Source organism: Dipodomys merriami, unplaced genomic scaffold (assembly GCF_024711535.1).
Source record: "Dipodomys merriami isolate MVZ:Mamm:240054 unplaced genomic scaffold, mDipMer1.0.p SCAF_636, whole genome shotgun sequence".
Taxonomy (NCBI): Eukaryota; Metazoa; Chordata; class Mammalia; order Rodentia; family Heteromyidae; genus Dipodomys; species Dipodomys merriami.
This window is the reverse complement of record NW_027206220.1, coordinates 243244-265134: the sequence shown is the minus strand read 5'-3', so window position 1 is coordinate 265134 and position 21891 is coordinate 243244. Positions and strand designations below refer to the sequence as shown.

Here is a 21891-nt window from a genome sequence, read left to right as displayed (position 1 = left end):
CGCGGTGGGGGCTGAGGAGCTTCCGGGAGCGGGCTCGGGCCCCGCCGGCTCCCGGCCAGTCCCGGGCTCCCGCGGAGCGGCGGAGCTGGGCGGGGCGCGGGCGGGCGGGCGCGGGCTGTCGGCCGGGGCTCCTGGCGCCCGCGGGGAGCCAGGGCCGCGGGCCGACGGTTGGGCGGCGGTCCGAGGGCCCGGCCCTCCCGTGGCCGCAGCGGTTGACCCGCGGCAGCTGGAGGAGCCGTTGGGAATCTCGGCGCCCGCGGCCACGCCCCCTGCGCGCGAGCGTGCCCCGGCCCCGCCTCCCCACCATCGCCCGCCCTGACCACGCCCCGCCTCCCCACCATCGCCCGCCCCGACCACGCCCCGCCTCCCCACCATCGCCCGCCCCGACCACGCCCCGCCTCCCCACCATCGCCCGCCCCACCACGCCCCTCCCCTCCACCATCGCCCCGCCCCTCCACCATAGCCCCGCCCCCACGCCGCGCCCCTCCACCATGGCCCCGCCCCCACGCCTCGCCCCTCCACCATAGCCCCGCCCTGACCACGCCCCGCCTCCCCACCATCGCCCGCCCTGACCACGCCCCCCACCATAGCCCCGCCCTGACCACGCCCCCCACCATAGCCCCGCCCCGACCACGCCCCCACCATAGCCCCGCCCCGACCACGCCCTGCCGTCACGGCCCCGCCCCTCCGCCTCGCCCCGCCCCCGACGCGCTCGGAGCGCCGCCTCCCGGCGCGGGCTGGCGCTGAGGGGAGCGCTGAGGCGGCGGGCGGCGAGCGCGGGCGGCGGGCCGCGCGGGACCGCGGGCGGGCGGCCGGGCCCCCCGCCTCCCTCCCTTCCTCCCCCGCGAGCGCCTCAGCGGCCGGCCGGCGCCGCCTCCCGGAAAGATGGCGCTGCACTTCCAGGTCAGTGCGCTCCGCGCCGCGGGCTGCGCTCGGCCGCCCCCGGCGGGCTGCCGAGGTCTGGGGGCCGGGGCGCGGGAGGGCGGCCGAGGCCGCTGGGCCGCGAGCCGGAGCCCCGGCCCCGCCGCGACCCCGGCCCCGGCCCCAGCCCCGCCGCGACCCCGGCCCCTGTCCCGGCCCCGCCGCGACCCCGGCCCCGGCCCCGCCGCGACCCCGGCCCCAGCCCCGGCCCCAGCCCCGCCGCGACCCCGGCCCCGGCCCCAGCCCCGCCGCGACCCCGGCCCCTGTCCCGGCCCCGCCGCGACCCCGGCCCCGGCCCCGCCGCGACCCCGGCCCCAGCCCCGGCCCCAGCCCCGCCGCGACCCCGGCCCCTGTCCCGGCCCCGCCGCGACCCCGGCCCCAGCCCCGGCCCCGCCGCGACCCCGCCGCGACCCCGGCCCCAGCCCCGGCCCCAGCCCCGGCCCCGCCGCGACCCCGGCCCCAGCCCCGGCCCCGGCCCCGCCGCGACCCCGGCCCCGGCCCCGGCCCCAGCCCCGCCGCGACCCCGGCCCCGGAGCCCCGGCCCCAGCCCCGCCGCGACCCCGGCCCCGGCCCCGGCCCCAGCCCCGGCCCCGGCCCCGCCGCGACCCCGGCCCCGGCCCCGGCCCCAGCCCCGGCCCCGGCCCCGGCCCCAGCCCCGGCCCCGGCCCCGCCGCGACCCCGGCCCCGGCCCCGGCCCCGCCGCGACCCCGGCCCCGGAGCCCCGGCCCCAGCCCCGCCGCGACCCCGGCCCCGGCCCCGGCCCCAGCCCCGGCCCCGGCCCCGGCCCCAGCCCCAGCCCCGGCCCCGCCGCGACCCCGGCCCCGGCCCCGCCGCGACCCCGCGCCCTCGGCTGCGGAGGACCCCGGCGGCCTGGCGGACGGAGCCGCCCCGCTGGCCTCCCCGCATTCCCGCCGCAGGCTCCGGGCGGCCGCGGGCCGGGCCGGCGGTGCGGGGTGCGGGCAGAGGCGCGGGCCGGGCCGGCGGTGCGGGGTGCGGGCAGAGGCGCGGGCCGGGCCGGCGGTGCGGGGTGCGGGCAGAGGCGCGGGCCGGGCCGGCGGTGCGGGGTGCGGGCAGAGCCGGCGGCGGGTCCGAGGCGCCCGACACGGCGTCCGTGGGGAGCCCGACCCCCGACACGGCGTCCGTGGGGAGCCCGACCCCCGACACGGCGTCCGTGGGGAGCGCAGGCGCGCTGGTGCAGGCAGAACCGAGATCCCTGCCCTGGGGACAGGCCCTGGACGGCCCGGAGGGCGGAAGAGGAGGAGGTGGAGGCCAGGCCTGCTGTGGAAGGGGGCTGCGGAGACGGCCGCGCGGGGGTCAGGGGTCAGGGGTCAGGAGAGGCTCCCGCGCAGCCACACCGGTCACCTGGGCTAATGCTCGTCCCCAGAGCGCCACCCGTGCTGGGCCGCGGGGCGCCTGAGCCCGGCCGGAGGGCAGCCTGGGCGGTGGCGCGGACGCCTGGCTGGCTCCCCCAGTGAGCCTCACAGAGCCACGGACCAGCCAGCGGGGACCCCCGGGGGCCTGCGGGCCAGCGGGGCTGCGGGGGGGGGGGCCGGGCCACGCCTGCGCTGGGGCCTGCGGTGGGGCTCCTGCCCCCCGGGCCACGCCTGCGGTGGGGCTCCTGCCCCCCGGGCCACGCCTGCGGTGGGGCTCCAGCCCCCCGGCCACGCCTGCGCTGGGGCCTGCGCTGGGGCTCCTGCCCCCGGCCACGCCTGCACTGGGGCCTGCGCTGGGGCTCCTGCCCCCGGACCACGCCTGCGCTGGGGCCTGCGCTGGGGCTCCAGCCCCCTGGGCCACGCCTGCGCTGGGGCCTGCGGTGGGGCTCCAGCCCCCGGCCACGCCTGCGCTGGGGCTCCTGCCCCCGGCCACGCCTGCGCTGGGGCTGCGGCCCCCGGCCACGCCTGCGGTGGGGCTCCAGCCCCCGGGCCACGCCTGCGGTGGGGCTCCTGCCCCCGGCCACGCCTGCGCTGGGGCCTGCGGTGGGGCTCCAGCCCCCGGGCCACGCCTGCGGTGGGGCTCCAGCCCCCGGGCCACGCCTGCGGTGGGGCTCCAGCCCCCGGGCCACGCCTGCGGTGGGGCTCCTGCCCCCGGCCACGCCTGCGCTGGGGCTCCAGCCCCCGGGCCACGCCTGCGGTGGGGCTCCAGCCCCCGGGCCACGCCTGCGGTGGGGCTCCAGCCCCCGGGCCACGCCTGCGGTGGGGCTCCAGCCCCTGGCCACGCCTGCGCTGGGGCTGCGGCCCCCGGGGCCACTGCGCTGGCGGCCACTGGGCAGCGGGCGGGCAGGCAGTCTCTCCTCTGAGCTGGGGGGTTTCTTGGCTCTAGTGATGTCTTGGGGTGAAAAGGCCAAGAGTAAGCGGCTTGAAATCTCAAGACCCAGTCCTTGCACAAACTAAGATAGAGTGGGATTTAACCGAGTGGGATCTGGGCAAAGGAAGGCAGGTTGGGTGTCCAGAAAACAAAACGAAACCCTGAAACTGGTCAGTTGGATTTCCCTGTGGCATGTGTGTTCCAGTTTACCCTAGGAGCGTTGGAAATGGTGAAAATCAGCACCTGGCATTTTAAGTTTTGCAGTGCTTTTTGGGAACTGAACACTAGCCCTCAGAGAATAGGTGTGTACACTTTAGTTCTGGAGAGTGTGCATATGAATGTTTTAAATTTCTGGACACAGTGAGTCTTAGAACAGTTGTGGCCCGGTCAAGGTGGCAGAACTAGAGTAGGCCCAGCAACCCATAAGTTCCTTGTTCTTTCCACTGTGTATATCCCACTGCCACTACTGGACCGGGTGGCTAGTTAAAAGTTAGCCATCTGGATGAGGAGTGGAGGAGAGGAAGGAAAGAGAATTAACAAGTAAGCTGTGGGCACCGAGAAAGAGCCAAGATTCAACTGCTTGTTGAAGATTGAGAGAATAAGGGAAATAATTGAGGATGGTTCCAGAAAGAGATTTTTAATCCTCAGTCAGGCTCCCAGCTTTGACCGAGATGTGATTGAGAATGGTTACTTGTTTATAGGTTACATCCCAGAGATTGAGGATAGATGACAGACTTGTTTCTGGGTGAAGTAAAATTTTGAACTCAACAGGGAAGACTAGGGAGAGACAAAAGGAAAAGATAATAACAAGCTTGAAAATTTGGATCCTGGTCTAGACCTGGAACCATTGAAAGTAGACACTTGAAGTTGAAATCTATGGGAAATATATTGTTACTTTTTTGAGATTTGAGCTGCTCGAGCTTCCTCTGGAAGGCATTTGTAGATACTCTAAAGGTGGAGAACAGTTGTGGTTGAAAGTAGGGTTAAACCGCACCTCATCTGCAGCTAGAGGAGAAGGATGACAGAACAGCAGGTTCAGGAGGCAATGGCGCCTGGACATGCATCGACAGAATTGAATTTTATAGACTTAATTGACCTAAAATTCAGTTATAAAGTTGAACTTTATAGACTTTAACCAACTCACATATATATGGTGTGTCAGCTTCAGCTGTAAAATGGGAATATTGAAAATAGATGGATTTGGGGTGTCTGTTTTTCAGGTAGTGATACTGCAGTAAATGATGAAGTACTTAAGCAAGCATTATTTGATTTATAGTAGAAGAGTTCCAAGACATCTAGGAATAAACCTTTAGGGAGCTCAGGAAATGGTAGTAAGAGGAAGAAGAAAGCAGAGAGTTTGGGGAAATGAGTTACTCCAAAATGAAGATAGTGTCTATTAAGGGCAATCAAGAAGCTTAATTCCAGAAGGCAGAAAGATATAGGGAAGTAATTGAAAAGAGCTTTCAATTTAATTGAAGTGGGAATTTTGTGGTTTATATGTTTTTATTATTAGGGAATATTTATTTTCCTGAGACAAAAGTCTTCACTCTTTCTTACTTTAGCTTTATTGAAGTCTAATTGACTAACTATAAAATGCATATGCTTAAACTGCAATTGAATGTATACATTTGTAAAGCTGTCACAGAAATCAAAGTCATGGAAATAGACATAATCTCCCAACTTTCCTTGTGTTTCTGAGCCCCTTTGTCATCCTTCCTGTTTGCTGCCCTTGTCCTTTATTCTCCTGTTCTGCTGCCCCCTCTGTCCAGCTGGGAAACCCATGTCAGCTTTCTGTTACTAAGGAGCCAGACAACATAGCTGTTTTCATCTGCAGTTGACTCCACCTTCACCTGTTGATAGATACACATGTGGGAGCTGGTATACAACACACAGTTATGTCAAATACAGAGGCAAGAATCAAGTCGACTGATTTTGAAGGTATTAGATGCAGGTCAGATTACATCATTGAGTATGATAATTGAGTACTATCTCTATGATAGTTACTTCATAGAAAAGATATATACAGGTGTTCTGGTTGTACTTACTACTTACATGGGTTATGTTGATATTAACCTTATAGAAACTTCAATAGCCCAAACCTTGTCAAGATGTCAATAAGCTGACATCTGTTTCAGAGGCATTGTCATAGTAACCGTACTCTTACACATCAATGTGTGAAACTTATGTTACTTTGTCAGTACTCTTATTATAGAGTGTCAATACTCTTACAGAGAAAGTCATATGCTAATTAGCAGATAGTTTGAATAGTTAATAATGCTTTTCCACCAGGGTAAGGTCTTTATGTATGTATCTGTTTTTCTAAAAAGGTTTTCTGTAATCAGCATGTGTTTGTTACCATTATGGTGAAAGAAAATTTGATTTCCCTTTTATAGTCTTTTGAAAGCGTTCAGACCTTTTAACCTTGTACTACTTTTTATTTGATTATAATTTGAAATATCTTTAGAACAAAGGGTAATTGATTGGTAGCATTGTTGACTTAAATACAATTTAATTTGCACAACAGTCTTGTTGTGTCTTTTTCTTTTTGGTCTTGGACCAAAGACCAAAAAGAATTCAGTGCCTGATATTTGCACTCATTGGCTAGTGTTCTACCAACTGAGCTACACCTCCAACCCCCGCTTCTATTTTGAGTGTCATTAAATCAAATTGACAAACTGCATTTCTTTAAAAAGTGAACGACATATGGGCAGTTAGTTATTTAATAAAAGCTTGTATATTTAAAGTTGTAGCTTGCAAAAGGCAGTCTCAAAAAAGCAAAATCTGTGCAATATAACTATGGCAATTTCTGCTAAATAGAAATATTTAGAAGGTGTACTTACAGTAGGTCAATCCAGCATTTAGATATACTGATAAGAAAGTCCAGAGAGAAAAAGTGCCATCAGAAATTTGAGAGACACCTGCACAGTAAATAAATACATAAGTAAATAAATAGAATCTTGGGGCTATAAGAACGCACAACAGTAGAATCATAATATGCTAGGTATTATCAGTTTAAAATTTGGATCTTCAGATTTTTAGTTGAAAGGGAAAATTTCTGAGGTTGATGATAAGAGAGAAGGTAGCTCTTTTCATTTTTGTGTTTCTTACCCTGGAGAAAATAAGAGAATTCGCTGGGTGTTGGTGGCTCATGCCTATAATCCTAGCCACTCAGGAGGCTGAGATCTGAGGGTCATGGTTCAAAGCCATCTTGGGAGAGAAGTCTGTGAGACTCCTATCTCCAATAAGCTACTCAGAAAAAGCCAAACGTGGCACTGTGGAGCTCAAGTGGTAAAGTGCTAGCCCAGGCCCTGAGTTCAAGCCCCAGAACTGGTGAAGAAAAAATAAAAAACAGAAAAAAGGAAAATAAGCTAATTCATATGTGTTTATGAACCAAAAACTTTTCTGTGAATATTAGTGTGGTAAACAATAATTTATAGTAGTAATCTGGTCTTATAAATTCATTCTAGGTGGGGAAATGTCTGAAATGTAGTCCATTGTGGTTCTTAACCAACTCAACACTTCAGAACTTTTATTTCCATTCTAGCAGCAAATTCCCAAGGCTACAACGTAGTTAATGAAGTGCAAAATGCTGTGGTGAGTTAAGGAGGAGTGAGGAGAAAAGAATGTAGAGAGCCTCGGGAGTCTCCATTTCAGTGATACTCATCTGTTCTTATTATTTGAGGGACTGTGTAGAGTAGTGTAGGTGTAAGGCTGCCACATGAAAATTCAGTGTAGGAAGGACCAAAATTGGCATTTCTCCAGATTTCCCATTACCTTCATTTGCCTACATGATTTTGAAATGTATGACAGTAGTTTTGTCCTCAAGGATAAATTTGTAATTCAAGTTTCAGGTAAAGTCATTTGTGTTAGTAAAATGCCTTTAACAAAAATTCTTTTAAGTGAAAAGGAATTCTGAACTAATTTTCAAGTTCTTTGAGGTTGAGTTGGGCATTGGTGTCTCCTGCCTGTGATGCTTGCTTTGAGAGGCTGAAAATGGGGAGATCGAGGTTGTAAGCCAGCCTGGACAAAAATTCCACCAGATCACCATCTCCCGTGGAGGCCCATACTGTCCTCCTGGAAACTATGCAAAGCCTCAGGTAGATCACAGTGGGCACCATCTGAGAATTGAGGTTTGGGGGTAGCCACTGCCAACAAATCCACAAAACTCTTTACCTCCTAATATCCAGCAAAAAGCCAGAAGTGGGGGTGTGGCTCCAGGAGGAAGAGTGACAGCTATGAAAGCCAAGGGAAAGTGTGAGGTCCTGAGTCGAAGCCCCAGTACTAGTAAATATATGCGTGCATACATAGATACGTACCTGTGTACCTACCTTCCTACCTACCTACCTACCTACCTACCTACCTACCTACCTACCTACCTACATACATACCTACCTACCTACGTACCTACCTACCTACCTACCTACCTACCTACCTACCTACCTACATACGTACGTATGTACCTACCTGCCTACCTATGTATGTACCTACCTACCTACCTACATACATACATACAGGTGGATTGTGGACCAGGCATATGTAATGTGAGGACAAAGATCATATCTTAAAAATACTTGCAAAAAAATAGGGCTGGAGGACTGGGAAGTTGGCTCAGTGGTAGAGCGCTTGCCTTGCATGCTAAGGCCCTGGGTTCGATTCCTCAGCACCACATAAGCAGAAAAAAAAGCCGGAAGTGGCGCTGTGGCTCAAGTGGTAGAGCGCTCGCCTTGAGCTAAAGAGCTGAGGGAGAGCACCCAGGCCAAGAGTTCAGGCCCCACGACTGGACCCAAAAAAAAATAGGGCTGGAGGTGTGGTTCATTAATAGAACTCCTGCCTAGCAAGTATAAGGCCATGAGTTCAAACCATAGTACCATGGGGAAAAAAAATTCGTCTGTTTCCATTGGTCCTATATCCTCAGATGAAATTATATTTGTAAATAGAATGAATTAGTTATTCTTAAAAGGCAGTTGCTAGCAAATAATTAGTTATTGCCTTGTTATAAATACCATGGAGTCAAAAAAATGACAGTTCAAAAAATGATAGAGTCACTATGAATTCAAAAGTAGATATTTGGAATTGCTTCTTTTAGTAGGCAAACAATTGAAAACTTCCCAACCTAAAAGAATTAATATAAATTGAGTTATCTGCCATTTGGATTGTTCCCCCTACCTATTTCTGGCCTCATTTGGCATTTCTTCCTTACTGTTTACTAGCCACAATCACTTTTTAATTAACTAATTGCTATTATTATTTTGTGGTAGTGGAGGTTGAATTTGGTTGGGACCTTACACTTGTTAGGTAAGCTTTCTATTGCTGAACTACTCTGGTGAATACTGTTTTCTTAGACTACCTTCTGGTCTTTCATGTTTGAACTACCCTTTCAGGTTTGAACAGTTCTGTATAAATGTTACTTTAGGTGTACCTTCTCTAATTCCTTGGATTAGGCAAGTTTTCTTTCCCTTTATATTCTCTTAGAATTCTGTTATATTACTATCAGTTTATAAGGAATTGGGGAAATAGGAGGTGTGCCTAGTTAACTTGCTGCTGTGTCCTTCAGTACTTAGTTGCAGCTCACTAAATATATATTGAATGAATGTATATACAGGCATGATATTTGAACTCTTGTTTTTTTTATATTTTTATTGTGAAAATACTGTAGAGAGGGCTTACAATTACATGGGTAAGATAATGAGCACATTTCTTATCAAGCATTGTAGCCTCCTGCTTTGTTTCCCCTTCCCATCCCTTCGTATCCTCCCGCCCCCCCATCCCCCCCCCAAAGTTGTAAAGTTCGTTTTTCGACATAAGGATTTGTACATCTCATTGTTGCAATGGGCCCTCCTGTATCCCTGTTTTAACAATTTTGAACTCTTGTTTTCCATGGATATATTTACCTTATCATAAACTAAAATGTGACCTTTTTTTCCTTAAGAGTTTGGCTGAATTGGAAGCATTGTGTACTCATCTCTACATAGGGTCTGATCTTACGCAAAGGATAGAAGCTGAGAAAGCACTCTTGGAGCTCATTGACAGCCCAGAATGTCTCAGCAAGTGCCAGCTGTTACTAGAACAAGGAACAGTAAGTATGTGATAACAGTGTTTAACTATGAAAGAGAAATGTTAATGAACGTGTATGTGTCAGATTCAATGATATTGGTAGTTTTTGCCACATGTTGTTGCATTATAGCTGATTTTACTATCAGATTAATCAGGGAAAGAGCTGAAAATCAGGGAAGCAAACTTAGAGAAGAGCAAGGAAGTGGAACCAGGAATAAATGCAAATTGTTTTTTGATTCCTAAGGTTATTGAGTGCAATATACACTTCAGAAACATTAAAATAAATCTTAAGTGATATAGTTATGTTGTAAATAACTTTGAAACCTGAAATGATTATTGAGAATAGTCCTGTCTATTGCCTGTCTCCTTTCTAGATATTCATAACTATTCATTCAGCATTTCAGTTAATAAATACTTAAATGTAAAACCAAGCACCCTACTGTTTACTTGCGTTATGTACATGAGTTAAGGTGGCTTATTGGTTGGGGTATAGATATATAAGAGCTAGCAAATGTATGGAGGACACCAAAGCGAGAGACTACAATTTAGAGCAGTGTTGAAGAAATTCTCTGCAAAGGAACATACAGTAGATTTGAGGTTTTGTGAAATAACAGGAAGCAAGCCAACCTTACTTGTAGATTTATTATATGTGGTTTTTGACCAAGTGTGGTCAAAGATAAGTAAATTAATTAAAACAACAGCAGCTAGGCCCTGGTGGCTTATGCCTGTCATCCTAGCTACTCAGGAAGCTGAGATCTGAGGATCGCAGTTCAAAGCCAGCTGGGGCAGGAAACCATGTGAGACTCTTATCTCCAGCTAACAACCAGAAAACCAGAAGTGGCGAGGTGGCTTAAGTGGTAGAGTGCTTGTTTTGAGCTAGAGAACTCAGGGACAGTGCCTAGGCCTAGAGTTCAAGCCCCACGACCGACCAAAAACAAAAACAAAAAAACAACAGGCAAACTCTAAAATGCAGTTTCTGATTCTTGCATGAATGTTAAGCGTTGGTTGATGCAGATCCACTCTTAATCCTGTGTTATCATTAGTCATGTTTAAATTGTTGTGTCTGTTGAGTGTCTCCCTGCCATCAGCTTTGTAAAAATAAGCCTTCTGGGAAGCAAACGGTGCCAAGAGCACGGTAGAGTGAGAAGCGAGAAGGTTTGTAGGCTTGGTGAAAGGTGGCATGTCTTCTGCAAAGATTGGTCATTATGGGAAAAATGAGTCAAGCATCTGCGGTACAATGCTCAGCTCTGTATTCTGAGCACTGTGGTTTTAGGGGCCATATCTCCATGGAAACCAAGGATCTACTGTGTATCTATAACAAGAGGAAAAACAAATGTTCACAAATTTTTATTGGTGAAATCCAAACTACATTATTCAAATACATTTTTTCAGTACATGTCTATTAATGAATACAGCAGTTCTTTTAAGGATCAGTTGGAGTTCAGAGTAGGTGTTCCCTGTCACATCAGCATTGATTGCATGCTGATTTGTAATGAAATGTTACTATTTCATCTTTGAAAATACCTTTTCAGATACATAGGTAATGCCAGATACTAATATCAGTCCATAAGCATTTGTTTTTAATTAAGCACATTTATCAGTTAGAAAGCATTTATAGAATTCTATTAAAGCTTCTCTTGATACTGCCCTTGAGCATGTCATTTCATTGCAGATTAATCATTTCCAATTGTGGATTAGGTAAAAGCCCTCAGTTACTTAGCTAAATGGATTCTGAAATATGGAAATTTCCTTTAGGGTTGTATCAAGGTTCATCAGACTGCTGGAGATGTAGTTTGGAAATTTGAAAATATATCTGGAATTAGAGATCTCACCACTCCTTGTTTTAACTTTAAGCACTATGGGACATGTATAAGGTTAGCATTCCTTGTGATTCAGACAGTGTTAGTTCCTGTTGCAGTGGCTGCTTTGTTGTTGGTCATTGCAGTCACCTTTGTGTAAGTACTGCATTGTTTGTTTTTTGTGAGTTTTAGGTTGAATTCATCAAGAGACATTACCATGTTTACAATAAAAGGTAATTTTACATTGGACAACAGTAGCCTGGTCTTTCTATCCAGGAACATTTTATTCTTAGCCCTGAATTTAAAAAAGTTACAATATAGCTTCACATAATATGCTACTAAAGCTTTACATGATAAACTATTAAACTGTTGTGTAGTGGGGCAAATCAGGATATTCAGCTGGGTATAGGTGGCTCACACCTGTAATCCCAGCTCTCAGGAGGCTGAGATCTGAGAATTGGGGATTGGGGGGGGCAAAAAAGTCAGTGTGACTCTTATCACCAATTAACACCAAAAAAAGTGAGAAGTGGAGCTGTGGCTCAAGTGCTAGAGTGCTAGCCTTGAGCACACACACACACACACACACACACACACACACACACACACACACACTATTCAGTTTCTGTGACTAAAATTCAAAGGATGGAGATAAATTCACAAAAGGTCATTGCTAATTCCTCTGATTAACTTATGATGGGCTTAGAAATTCACTACAGCACATCTAATAATGCATAATTATGGACTTTAGTGTATATATGCGCATATATATTTATATATATGTATTTATATATGGTTTATATATTCAAGTAAGTATTTTTCTGCTCCATATATTTTTATCATCAGTGTCCAGCAGATTCTATTTAAGGTTATATAATTAATGTTTCTTCAACCTCTTTGAAAATATTCTGTAGTTACACAGACTTCATAGAAGCTTAGTTTTTAATTGCTTCATTCCAAGTATGAAAATCTGGATTAGGGTGTTAGTAAATATTGATAACAACAGTGTGAGTAATTTTAGTAACAGTTATCTGCTCACTGAAATCATTCGTTGTCTTCAACTTGGATTGCTCCAGTATGGTCATCTCTGAGCATTTGTTCTCACTGCGAGTTTATTTTCTCTGTGAACATTGCTACAGTGCAGCACCATTGACTTCACTGATTCAACAATACTAAGAGGCTTTCCTTGCCTGGCTGACAGGAGCCATTTGGACACTTCACTTTGGTTGCGGCCTCATTTTATTGTTTGTTTTTTAAAGAAATTTTTCTGTGATAAGATTGTCTTAAATTTTCTGCTTTTTCTATCTGTTTTCTCTGAGTTGGGAATAGTGTGGTAAGTACTTGGTTGGTACTGTTAGTACACATTGTATTATTTTAAGATAGATATAGTACAATTGCAAAAACAGCTTATTATTTTGCCATTAACTAAATACAGGTTTTTAAAGCCCACTTTTCTCTTGTTTTCCTTGCTTTTTCATGGTAGATGTAAGGGTGAAAGGTGCCTGCCATGTTATGGAGACAGCAGAGTTATAACTACATCGTTGAACTTCAGGGTTCCCTGAGTAGTAGACATGAGTGAGGACTGCGTGGTCTGTCTTAACTAGTCAGCTCCGCCATTATGTCACAGTAGCCATAGATAGTCTGTAAATAAATGAGGAGGGTGTGTTTTAATAAACTTTGTGGATCTCATGTATTTTGATTGTTTTTCAACTGCTCATAAAAAACCATTTTTAGTTCACAAAGTGTGCAAAAGCATGCTTGATTGGATTCACAGATTATTTTTTTGCCAAGGCCTGATCTAAAGAAACAAAGAAGGGCTATCTTGGCAAGGAATTCCAGAGCGAGGGGTGTCTAGTAAATAACTGAACTGGATTTTGAAGGTAGTTCCACATTTATAGAAAATTGGTGATGGGAGAAAGTACAGTCAGGATGTAGTCTGAAGGATCACAGAGGTCATGGGAAGTGATTTGTAAGGAGCGATCATCACAACATAATGAAGAGTGAACCAGATGAATATGATGACATAATGGCAGGCCCCAGTAAGAGTATTTTATTTAAACTGGTCATTGTTTATTTTTGCTGATTACTTGTTGAGGTGACTACCTACCCCTGCATGGACGAGTGATCATTGAAAAGGGATTGTATGTGCATATGTGGTCATTATTCACACCTCTATATATATGTGTCTCAGGTATGTTTTATTTATAAATCTGCCCAGTCAGATTCTCTGTTTTGCTTAGAAAAAGTCCTGATCATAATGTTTGATTATTTTTTTCTCAATGGTAATAAAAATGATTATTTTTTACAGACATCCTATGCTCAGCTCCTTGCAGCAACATGTCTTTCAAAACTTGTTAGCCGAATCAGCCCTTTACCTGTTGAACAGAGGATAGATATCAGTAAGTGATTTATATACTGTTTAACAAATAGCACTTTAAAAATCAACTTTTCCTTTTAGATATACTGTACTCTTAGCAGGTCTACAAATTATTTGGTTCTGTCTTTTTTGTTGTTTCCTTTTTCCTTTATTTGTTTGCTTTAGAATCTATTGCATATTATTTCAAAGTATATTACAAGGTAATTGATTCTTTAATATGTTCCTCCTGTTTTTAAAAAGTGATTTATAAAATTATGCAAAATACTGGGTTTCCTTATAACATTTCCACATAGGTATACGTGCAATTTGATTGTATTCACCCCCCACTACCCTTCCTTGTCTCTCCCTTTTATCCCTCCACACCATATAGTTTCCCAATTAGGGGTGCGTGCGTGCGTGCATGCGTGCGTGCGTGCGTGCGTGCGTGCGTGCGTGCGTGCGTGCGTGTGTGTGTGTGTGTGTGTGTGTGTGTGTGTGTGTGTCTTTCTGTCTGTCTGTCTCCATGCCTCCCTGTCCTCCTGTCCTCCTGTCCCCTACTCCTGGGGCTTGAATAGGGTTTGGGCACTGTCCCTGAGCTTTTTATCCTCAAGACTGACATTCTACCACTTGAGCCACAGCTCCACTTCCATCTTTTTGAGTATCTTATTAGAGATAGAGACTCATGGATGTCCTGCTGGTTTTGAGCTGCAATCCTCAGATCTCAGGCTCTTGAGTAGAAAGGATTACAGGCATGAGCCACCATTGCGTGGCTGGTTTATGTCTTTTTGTTTGCGTGTTTGTTTTTATTTATGGATTAGGATTCTGCATATTAGAGAAGACATGCCATATTTGTCTTTCTGAGTTGGACTTACTTCACTAAGCCAGATAACCAGATCCATCCATTTTTTCTGTAGATGACCTAATTTCATTCTGCTTCCTGGCTGAATTATACATCATGGTGTACAGATACTATATTTTCTTTATCCATTCATCTGATGATATGCACCTATGCTGATTTCATAGCTTGGCTGTTGTAACTAGTGTTGCAGTAAACATGGCATGTAGACATCTCTGTTGTATTCCGACTTACCTTCCTCCAGAGTGGAACAGCAGAATCATACAATCGTTCTTAGTATTTTATGGAACCTCCAGACTGACTTCCATAGTGGCTGTACTAATTTACAAGTTGATGAAATTCTTCTGAGTTGGCTTGAGAGTTAAGTGATTTTCCTGAATGTGTTGATATCATGTGATTTTTAGGCTTTACTATATTGATGATTTTCAAATGTTTAAATAGCCTTGCATACTTAATACAAATCCCACTTTATCATTTATTTATTTATTTATCATTATTTATTTACTTTAAAGTTCTGTATTCATGAGAGATATTAGTCTATAATTTTGTTGTGATGTCATTGGTCTGGGTATTAAGATAATGTTGCATAGACAAGCTTAGTCCTTGCAAGAGGCCCTAGTTTTGATTCTCTGTTCTACTAAAAATAGATAGATAGATAGATAGATAGATAGATAGATAGATAGATAGATAGATTAAGTGACTTAAGAACAATTCCTTCTATCTGTTGGAGTATTTTATAAAGAATTGGTATAATTTCTTACTAAGTATTTTGTAATATTAACTGATGAACCAACCCATCTGGGCCTAGTACTTGAATGTTGTTAACTATTGATTGCATTTCTTTATACAAGAATTCAGATTGTCTATTTGACTTATATTTTTAAAATGCAAACATTTTTAGAAATAGGAATTCAGATGTTCCTTGACTTAACAGAGATTTGAATTAGGATGCTGTTTTGTTTTTGCTTTACTATGATGCAAAAGTGGTACACGTCCAGTGGAAAATTCATGTCAACACTTGAACTTGGATGTGTGCTGTGTGCCATCTTGTGGTGCTGGCTAGAGGCAGAGAGCTGCATTTGCCAGTCACCAGGGACCTTGAGGGTGTTTACATAGCACTGTTTTATATAGCATGGTTTGCTACCTGTGATGTTCTATAGATTAGGTGCCTAAAATGCATTTTCAACCTAGGATAGTGTTAATTTAGAATGGATTTATTGGGATATTGCCTCACAAACTGGGGAGAGTATCTATGCTTCAAACTTAAGAAAGAATGAATGAAATTTGGGGGAAAAGAGTAGAATTGATGAGCTTCCTTTATTAGTTTTTGTTTTCTCTTTATTTCCCTTTGCCTTTCTCGAATTGTACTCTGGCCTTGTACTTGCTAGGCGGGTGCTCTACCACAAAGCTGCACCCCTGTCTCTCAGCAACTCCTCATTAGGGCTGTATGAGTTTTTACGAAGTGATAGAAGGACTCTTCTGATGTAGGACGGACGTGGCTGATTGCACGTGGCGTGACATGAGGTTTTGGGTAGATGTTTGAGGTTTGGTTCCTTTGGCTTCCTTGCACCTTTCTGCATTTACCTACCAATTATTTGTAAATGGAATTATTAAGGGAAAGTGATACTTATATTATACTCAAATTATCCCTTAATTTAACAAAATGCCATGGAACAGATTTGCCTCAAAACAAGTTTCATAGAATTGACTATATAAAATACCTATCTTGAGCGTAGGGATTAACTCATTGTCAGCAAGCATATCTTATATGTCTCCTCTTTTTTTCTTCACTTGATTTTCATATTATGTTTCTCAAAAGTCCAATAATAAAATATTTTCTTTATAGGAAACTATATTTTGAATTATGTGGCATCACAACCTAAGTTGGCTCCCTTTGTCATTCAAGCTCTTATTCAAGTTATTGCTAAAATTACTAAGTTGGGGTGGTTTGAGGTTCAGAAAGACCAGTTTGTCTTCAGAGAAATTATTGCTGATGTGAAGAAATTTCTCCAGGTAAGAAGGCATTGTTAAATTATTAGAGCCATCAGTACTTATTTTTAGTTTTGAATTGTTTATAGTATATCTACCAGGCCTTTAGTAATGACCACTTATTTGATCTTTGGTTTCTTTATTGTTTATTAACAGTAAGTAAAAACTCACACTGTTCTATAACTGCCACACCATTTCTAACTTCAGAAGAAAAAGCAAATATTCTTTATAATGTAGGTATATATTGCATATATACAAAGCATGTACATAATGCATTTTATGCGTTATCTGATTTAATTCTCAGTATAGCCCTGTGACATGAGCTTCATTTTGTAAGTAAGGAAACTGAGTCTTCAATAATTTATACAAGGTCACTCAACGACATACTAAAGCCTATAGTTAGCTTCTTGACAAATCCTGTGTTTTTTAGTTGACTGCACAATATTCTTAAGAATCTTTTTCATCTCACTTATTGAAGTCATAGTATATACATATTAAATATTTAGTGTATTTAACTTAGATACTTGAAAGAAAGAAGGCAAAAAGAAGAAACCCCCCAAACCCAATAGGTCACTACATATGCCAGCAATTGCACTTGCTATTCTACATGGTGATTGTATGTCCTGTAGCCTAGTCATGAATGTGCTTTTGCCTCCTGTGTGCCTCTTCCTTGGGTTGATTCAGATATTTAAAGATACATGTTCTTTTTCATAGGAACATAATCCTAATTGCAATAAAATTATTTTAGTTAATATCTGATATATTCAGATCCCTCCAGTTAAATGCTTTGTTGGAGGTAGCTGTCATAGTAGGCTTCAGACAAATAGAAAGAACTAAAACCGTTTGCTCATTCTTATTTATGGCCTTTTAAAAAAATACTAAACTCATATTCTGAAGCTTAGATTATTATGCGTCCGTGGTGTTGAAGACACTTTATAGAGTATCATGTAGAGAGAAGTAAGTATTTTCTTCTTTGAGTCTGAATTTTTTGTTAAAAAAACTGAGCTTGAAATTCCTTTATTTGTATAACTCATAGTGATTTTTTAAACTATTTTAAGAGAGATACTGTTGTGTATTTTGTTGGTATTTTAAAGTTAGTTGACACATTAAGAACCAACCATGTATTTCCACTTAGGCTAACTTTGTCTTTTCCTCCGCAGGGAACTGTGGAGCACTGTGTAATAGGGGTGATGATCCTTTCTGAGCTGACTCAGGAAATGAACTTGGTAAGCTTTTCCATCTAATGGGACAGGAAGTTTGCTTATGTGGTGTTGCTTCTTTGCTGCTTATGTGTGTTAAGTGTATTTCTGTGTGACATCAGACTGTGTACTGATCAGGTCTTTTGTGTATGTCTTGTTTTATTAGTGGGATAGAGAGGTAGAGGAATGCTTCCATGCTACCAGCAACAGTAGAATGTTTTATGAAGAGCAGGGAATTCGGCATGGTTCTGCTCCATGAGCATGTGGATCAATATTCTTTGGTGCTCATATATAGAATTATAATGAACCATAAGAGATGTCATATGCAAAAGAGAAACCTTTATTCACTTACAACTAAAAGACAAGCAACTTCATGAATTGATTCTCAACAATGGATACTCAGAAGGAATCATCAAAAACAGGCCCAAAGAGTAGACATATTCATACCAACAAAGTGGAGTCTAAATAAAAATTAATTGAAGGAGACCAAGAAGGTCACTTCATACTAGTAAAGGGAAGTCTTCATATCAAGATAATAATTCTTAACATCTATTGGCCAAATGCTGGGGCATCCAACTTTGTTAAACAAACATGCATAGATCTCAGCACAGTGGGGTCCTGTACTTATATATATAGTCCATCCCTTCTCTCTCTCTCTGTCTCTTTCTCTCTCTTTCTCTCTCTTTCTCTGTCTCACTCACATATACACACACACCAAGATGATGACAGTTTTTAAACTCTACGATTCACTTTATTATCAGACAGTTCCACGCAATCCCATGTATACTTTAGCCCACCTGACAAGCTGGCTGGGAGCATAAGGTAGGCATAGCCGACCATATGGGTAGCTGCTGGGTGAGAAAAGCATTGTTGTAGCAGTAGGTATAGCTAGAAATGTTTTTTTTTTTCCCTATCTTCAAATAGTATACAAAGGAGTTTCATCCTAACATACCATTTATATGTGTGTTGTATCTTGAAGTCATTAGTAAATAGCACTGTACCTCTGAGCTATATTCACAAGAACAGTATAGTTTTAAACATACTTCATTTTATATTACTTAAGCTGTAGGCTTGTAAGTTCTTAAAAATATTTTGTTAAGCTGGCCATAGTAGCACAAGCTTAAAATCCTGGCTACTTGGAGGGTGAAGATTTGGAGGTCATGATTTGAAGCCAGCCTTGACAAAAAGAAATTGTAGAGACCTCTATTTCTACCACTGGCTAGATGCTGTGTGGTACATGCCTGTTAATCTAGCCCTAGGTAACACAATGGCTTCATGCCATGGTGCATGCCTGTCATCCCAGTGACAAGGACAAACAGGAGAAGGAGAATGCAGCCCAGGTTAGTCTGGGTTTAAAGTGAGATCATATCTCAAAAAATAACCAAGAGAAGCCAGGTGCCAGTGGGTCATGCCTATCATCCTAGCTACTCAGAAGGCTGAGATCTGAGGATCACATTTTTAAGCCAGCCAGGCAGGAAAGCCTGTGAAACTCTTTATCTTCAATAAACCACTGAAACGCCGGAAGTGGAGCTGTGGCACAAGTGTTAGCCTTGAGCACAAAAGCTCAAGGACAGTGCCCAGGCTGAGTTGAAGCTCCAGCAGTGGCACAAAAAATGAAAATAAATAACCAAGACAAAAAGGGACTAGAGGCATGGTTCAATAGGTAGAGTGCCTGCCTACCAAGCACAAAATCTTGAATCCAGTCCCCGACGCTGCCAAAAGTAGAAAAACATGCTTTTAGTTAATAAGATATTTAGAAGGAAGCTGTTGATTACATAATAAATTATCTGATTATACTTTCTGCTTCTCTTTTCAGAATACCAGTTCACATGGCATTTTTAGAATATTAAGAGACATAAACCAATGATAGGCATATTCACTTTCCTGTGGAAGGATTTTTCTATAACTAGTTCAGCCGACTAATTCTAGAATATTAGAATTTGAAGGGTATTGTATAGATTTCTCATTTTACAGGGGCATCTGTGGAATGGAAAGTTGTTACTTGCATAATATGAATTAGGGTGACTGTTTTCACAGTTGATATTATCTGTTGCTTTATGATCAGCTTATTTCACATTGTCTATGAAAGTGCAATCAACTCTGCCTTTTAATTTTTGGGTCAGTGTGTTCTGCGAGAAGCTCACTGAATTGAAACAGTCTAGAAACCTGGGTTGTTAGCTAGTCTGCCTTGACTCTTTGATTAGCCATGAGAAAGTCACTTATTGGGGAGGTTTTAGACCTGTATTTTATGATTTTTTAAATAATTATTTCCAGGATTTGCTATTCCTTTTGGTAGGTTTGGTTACTCACTCATCTTGGTCTTTTTAGGTTGATTATTCTAGACCTTCAGCAAAACACAGGAAAATAGCTACCTCATTTCGTGACACTTCTCTCAAAGACATATTAGTACTAGCATGCTCTCTTCTAAAAGAAGTAAGTTATTTAATAATTTAATTTCTATTTAAAGTATTTAGGAAATTTTAAGAGTTGGAAAATAATTTCAAATTGGTTTTTCCTTCCCCAGTTCTCCTTTTAAAAGCATTGTTATATATATTAAGTGTAGTAAATTCATACTAATCTAGAAAAAGTTTCAAAAACTTCACTTTTACTCATTGGATTCTGTAAGGTAAAACCCAAAGGAAATGTAATACGTGTCTTTAGATAGTTTTTAATGTCTTCCTACTGTCCAGTTCTTAGCTATAGAAAGGAATTCGATTTTGCGCTTTTTCTGCTTGTCCATATTTTGATGGGGCACATGAAAAAATGAATTGAGAGTAAGTTTTTCTAATTAACTATCAAAATTTATTCATTGTTTTTCTAAATGACCTGAGTTTAGTCATGTCTTTGGGAAATAAAAATTCTTATTTGTTTCTACTGCCCTTGGTATATGATTCAGAATTGTACTGCTGCTCCAGCTTGTTAGCTGGCTGAGTACATCATTTCCCACAGTATGTTCCTTAAGCACTAGTTTCTGCTTATTTCACTTCTCTATTACAGGGTATCTTCAATACTTTGGATGAGAATGTTTCAGCTTTTAAAGTTCTTCTGGATTTTAGAATATTTGCGTAGACTTTACTTGTGGAGCTTTCCTAATCCATTAATGTAAAATCTGAACTTCAACAAAACTTTTTTGAGCATCACCTGGGTACCCAAAAGGTTTTTGGATTATAAGGTTTTGGGGATTATAGGGTATTCTGAATTAGGGATGACCAACTTTTGGATTAGGGTTTGCCACACTAAGTCAGATTAAGACTCTAATTTTCTTAAAACTTTTCCCTTCATATGGGAAAAATCTATACAAGATAAGGAGTGACATTGTCTAAAAACAAAGGTACTCATTACCTAACTTACTTAATGTAACTCTTTGTATATCACTTTTATACTAACAATTGAAACATGAAAAAAAAGAGAATAGCATAGTTGATGCCTTTGAATCTATCAACCAGTTAAATAGTTTCAACTAATGGCCAATTTTGTTTTAACTATTTCCTTCCTATCCAGTTTATTTCTTCTTGTGTGAGGATCTGTGTGTATGTGCTGGAGCTTGACCTCTGGGCTCTGCACTCTTTCGTGGCTTTTTTGTTCAAGGCTAGCCCTCCACTGTTTGAGCCATATCTCTACTTCGAAAAGTAATTTTTTTGTGCTGGTACTGGGACTTGAACTCAGAGTCTTATGTTCTTACTGAGCATTTTTACTCAAGGCTGGCACTTTAACCCTTAAGCCACACTTCTAGTTATTTCTTCTTGTATTATGGGGATTCTTGGGGAATCCCACACTTTCTACCATTTCTTCCTGTACTTGTAAAGGCTTGGTCTTTTCTGAGTGTCAGAATGGACATCATTATGCTGGTTGGGATTATGTGCGTATCCTCCTCCATTCTAACAGTCTGATAGACTTTGTTTGTAAATTATTTGTCATAATGTTTCCTCTTACAATATCAGAAAGTGACCTGCTATATGTAGTCAAATGGAAATAATTTTTATTTTACAAACATTTCAATCTATTATAGAAACTTGTGTAGAATGAATAATTTTTACTATTTTCCCTAATATTTGGAACAATATAATTTCATAATTTTTTTACTATTTTTATTTGGCATTGAGGTATTATTTAAATTTAGGTAGGTAATATTCATCTGTTGATTCAGAATGCTTTATTTTATTTTGAACTTTTTTTAGGTGTTGGCCAAACCTTTAAATCTTCAGGATCAAAGTCAACAAAGTCTGGTGATGCAGGTCTTGAAACTGGTCCTCAATTGCCTCAACTTCGACTTCATTGGCAGTTCAGCAGATGAGTCTGCTGATGATCTTTGCACAGTACAGATCCCAACATCATGGAGAACAAGTGAGAGAAACGCTTAGCATAAGGGATGGTTAGCATACACGGAGTTAGTGGTATCCTTGCTCCATATAGGAT

At 44.1% G+C, this 21891-nt stretch overlaps 1 protein-coding gene across 3 annotated transcripts in view; it reads left to right on the top strand.

Moving 5' to 3' along the window:
• The first annotated feature begins 826 nt into the window (after positions 1 to 826).
• LOC138815304 (ran-binding protein 17) overlaps positions 827 to 21891 on the top strand; it is a 210685-nt gene continuing 189620 nt past the window's right edge. For 2 of the 3 annotated variants that reach the window (XM_070004641.1, XM_070004642.1), the window contains exons 1-7: positions 827 to 903; positions 9155 to 9301; positions 13384 to 13474; positions 16134 to 16300; positions 17437 to 17502; positions 19804 to 19908; positions 21654 to 21819. In XM_070004641.1, the coding sequence (XP_069860742.1) occupies positions 886 to 903; positions 9155 to 9301; positions 13384 to 13474; positions 16134 to 16300; positions 17437 to 17502; positions 19804 to 19908; positions 21654 to 21819 (760 nt within the window). In that variant the 5' untranslated portion in view covers positions 827 to 885. Of the gene's footprint in view, positions 904 to 3244; positions 3528 to 9154; positions 9302 to 13383; positions 13475 to 16133; positions 16301 to 17436; positions 17503 to 19803; positions 19909 to 21653; positions 21820 to 21891 lie in introns of those variants that run through there. The other variant, XM_070004640.1, reaches the window with a different exon arrangement.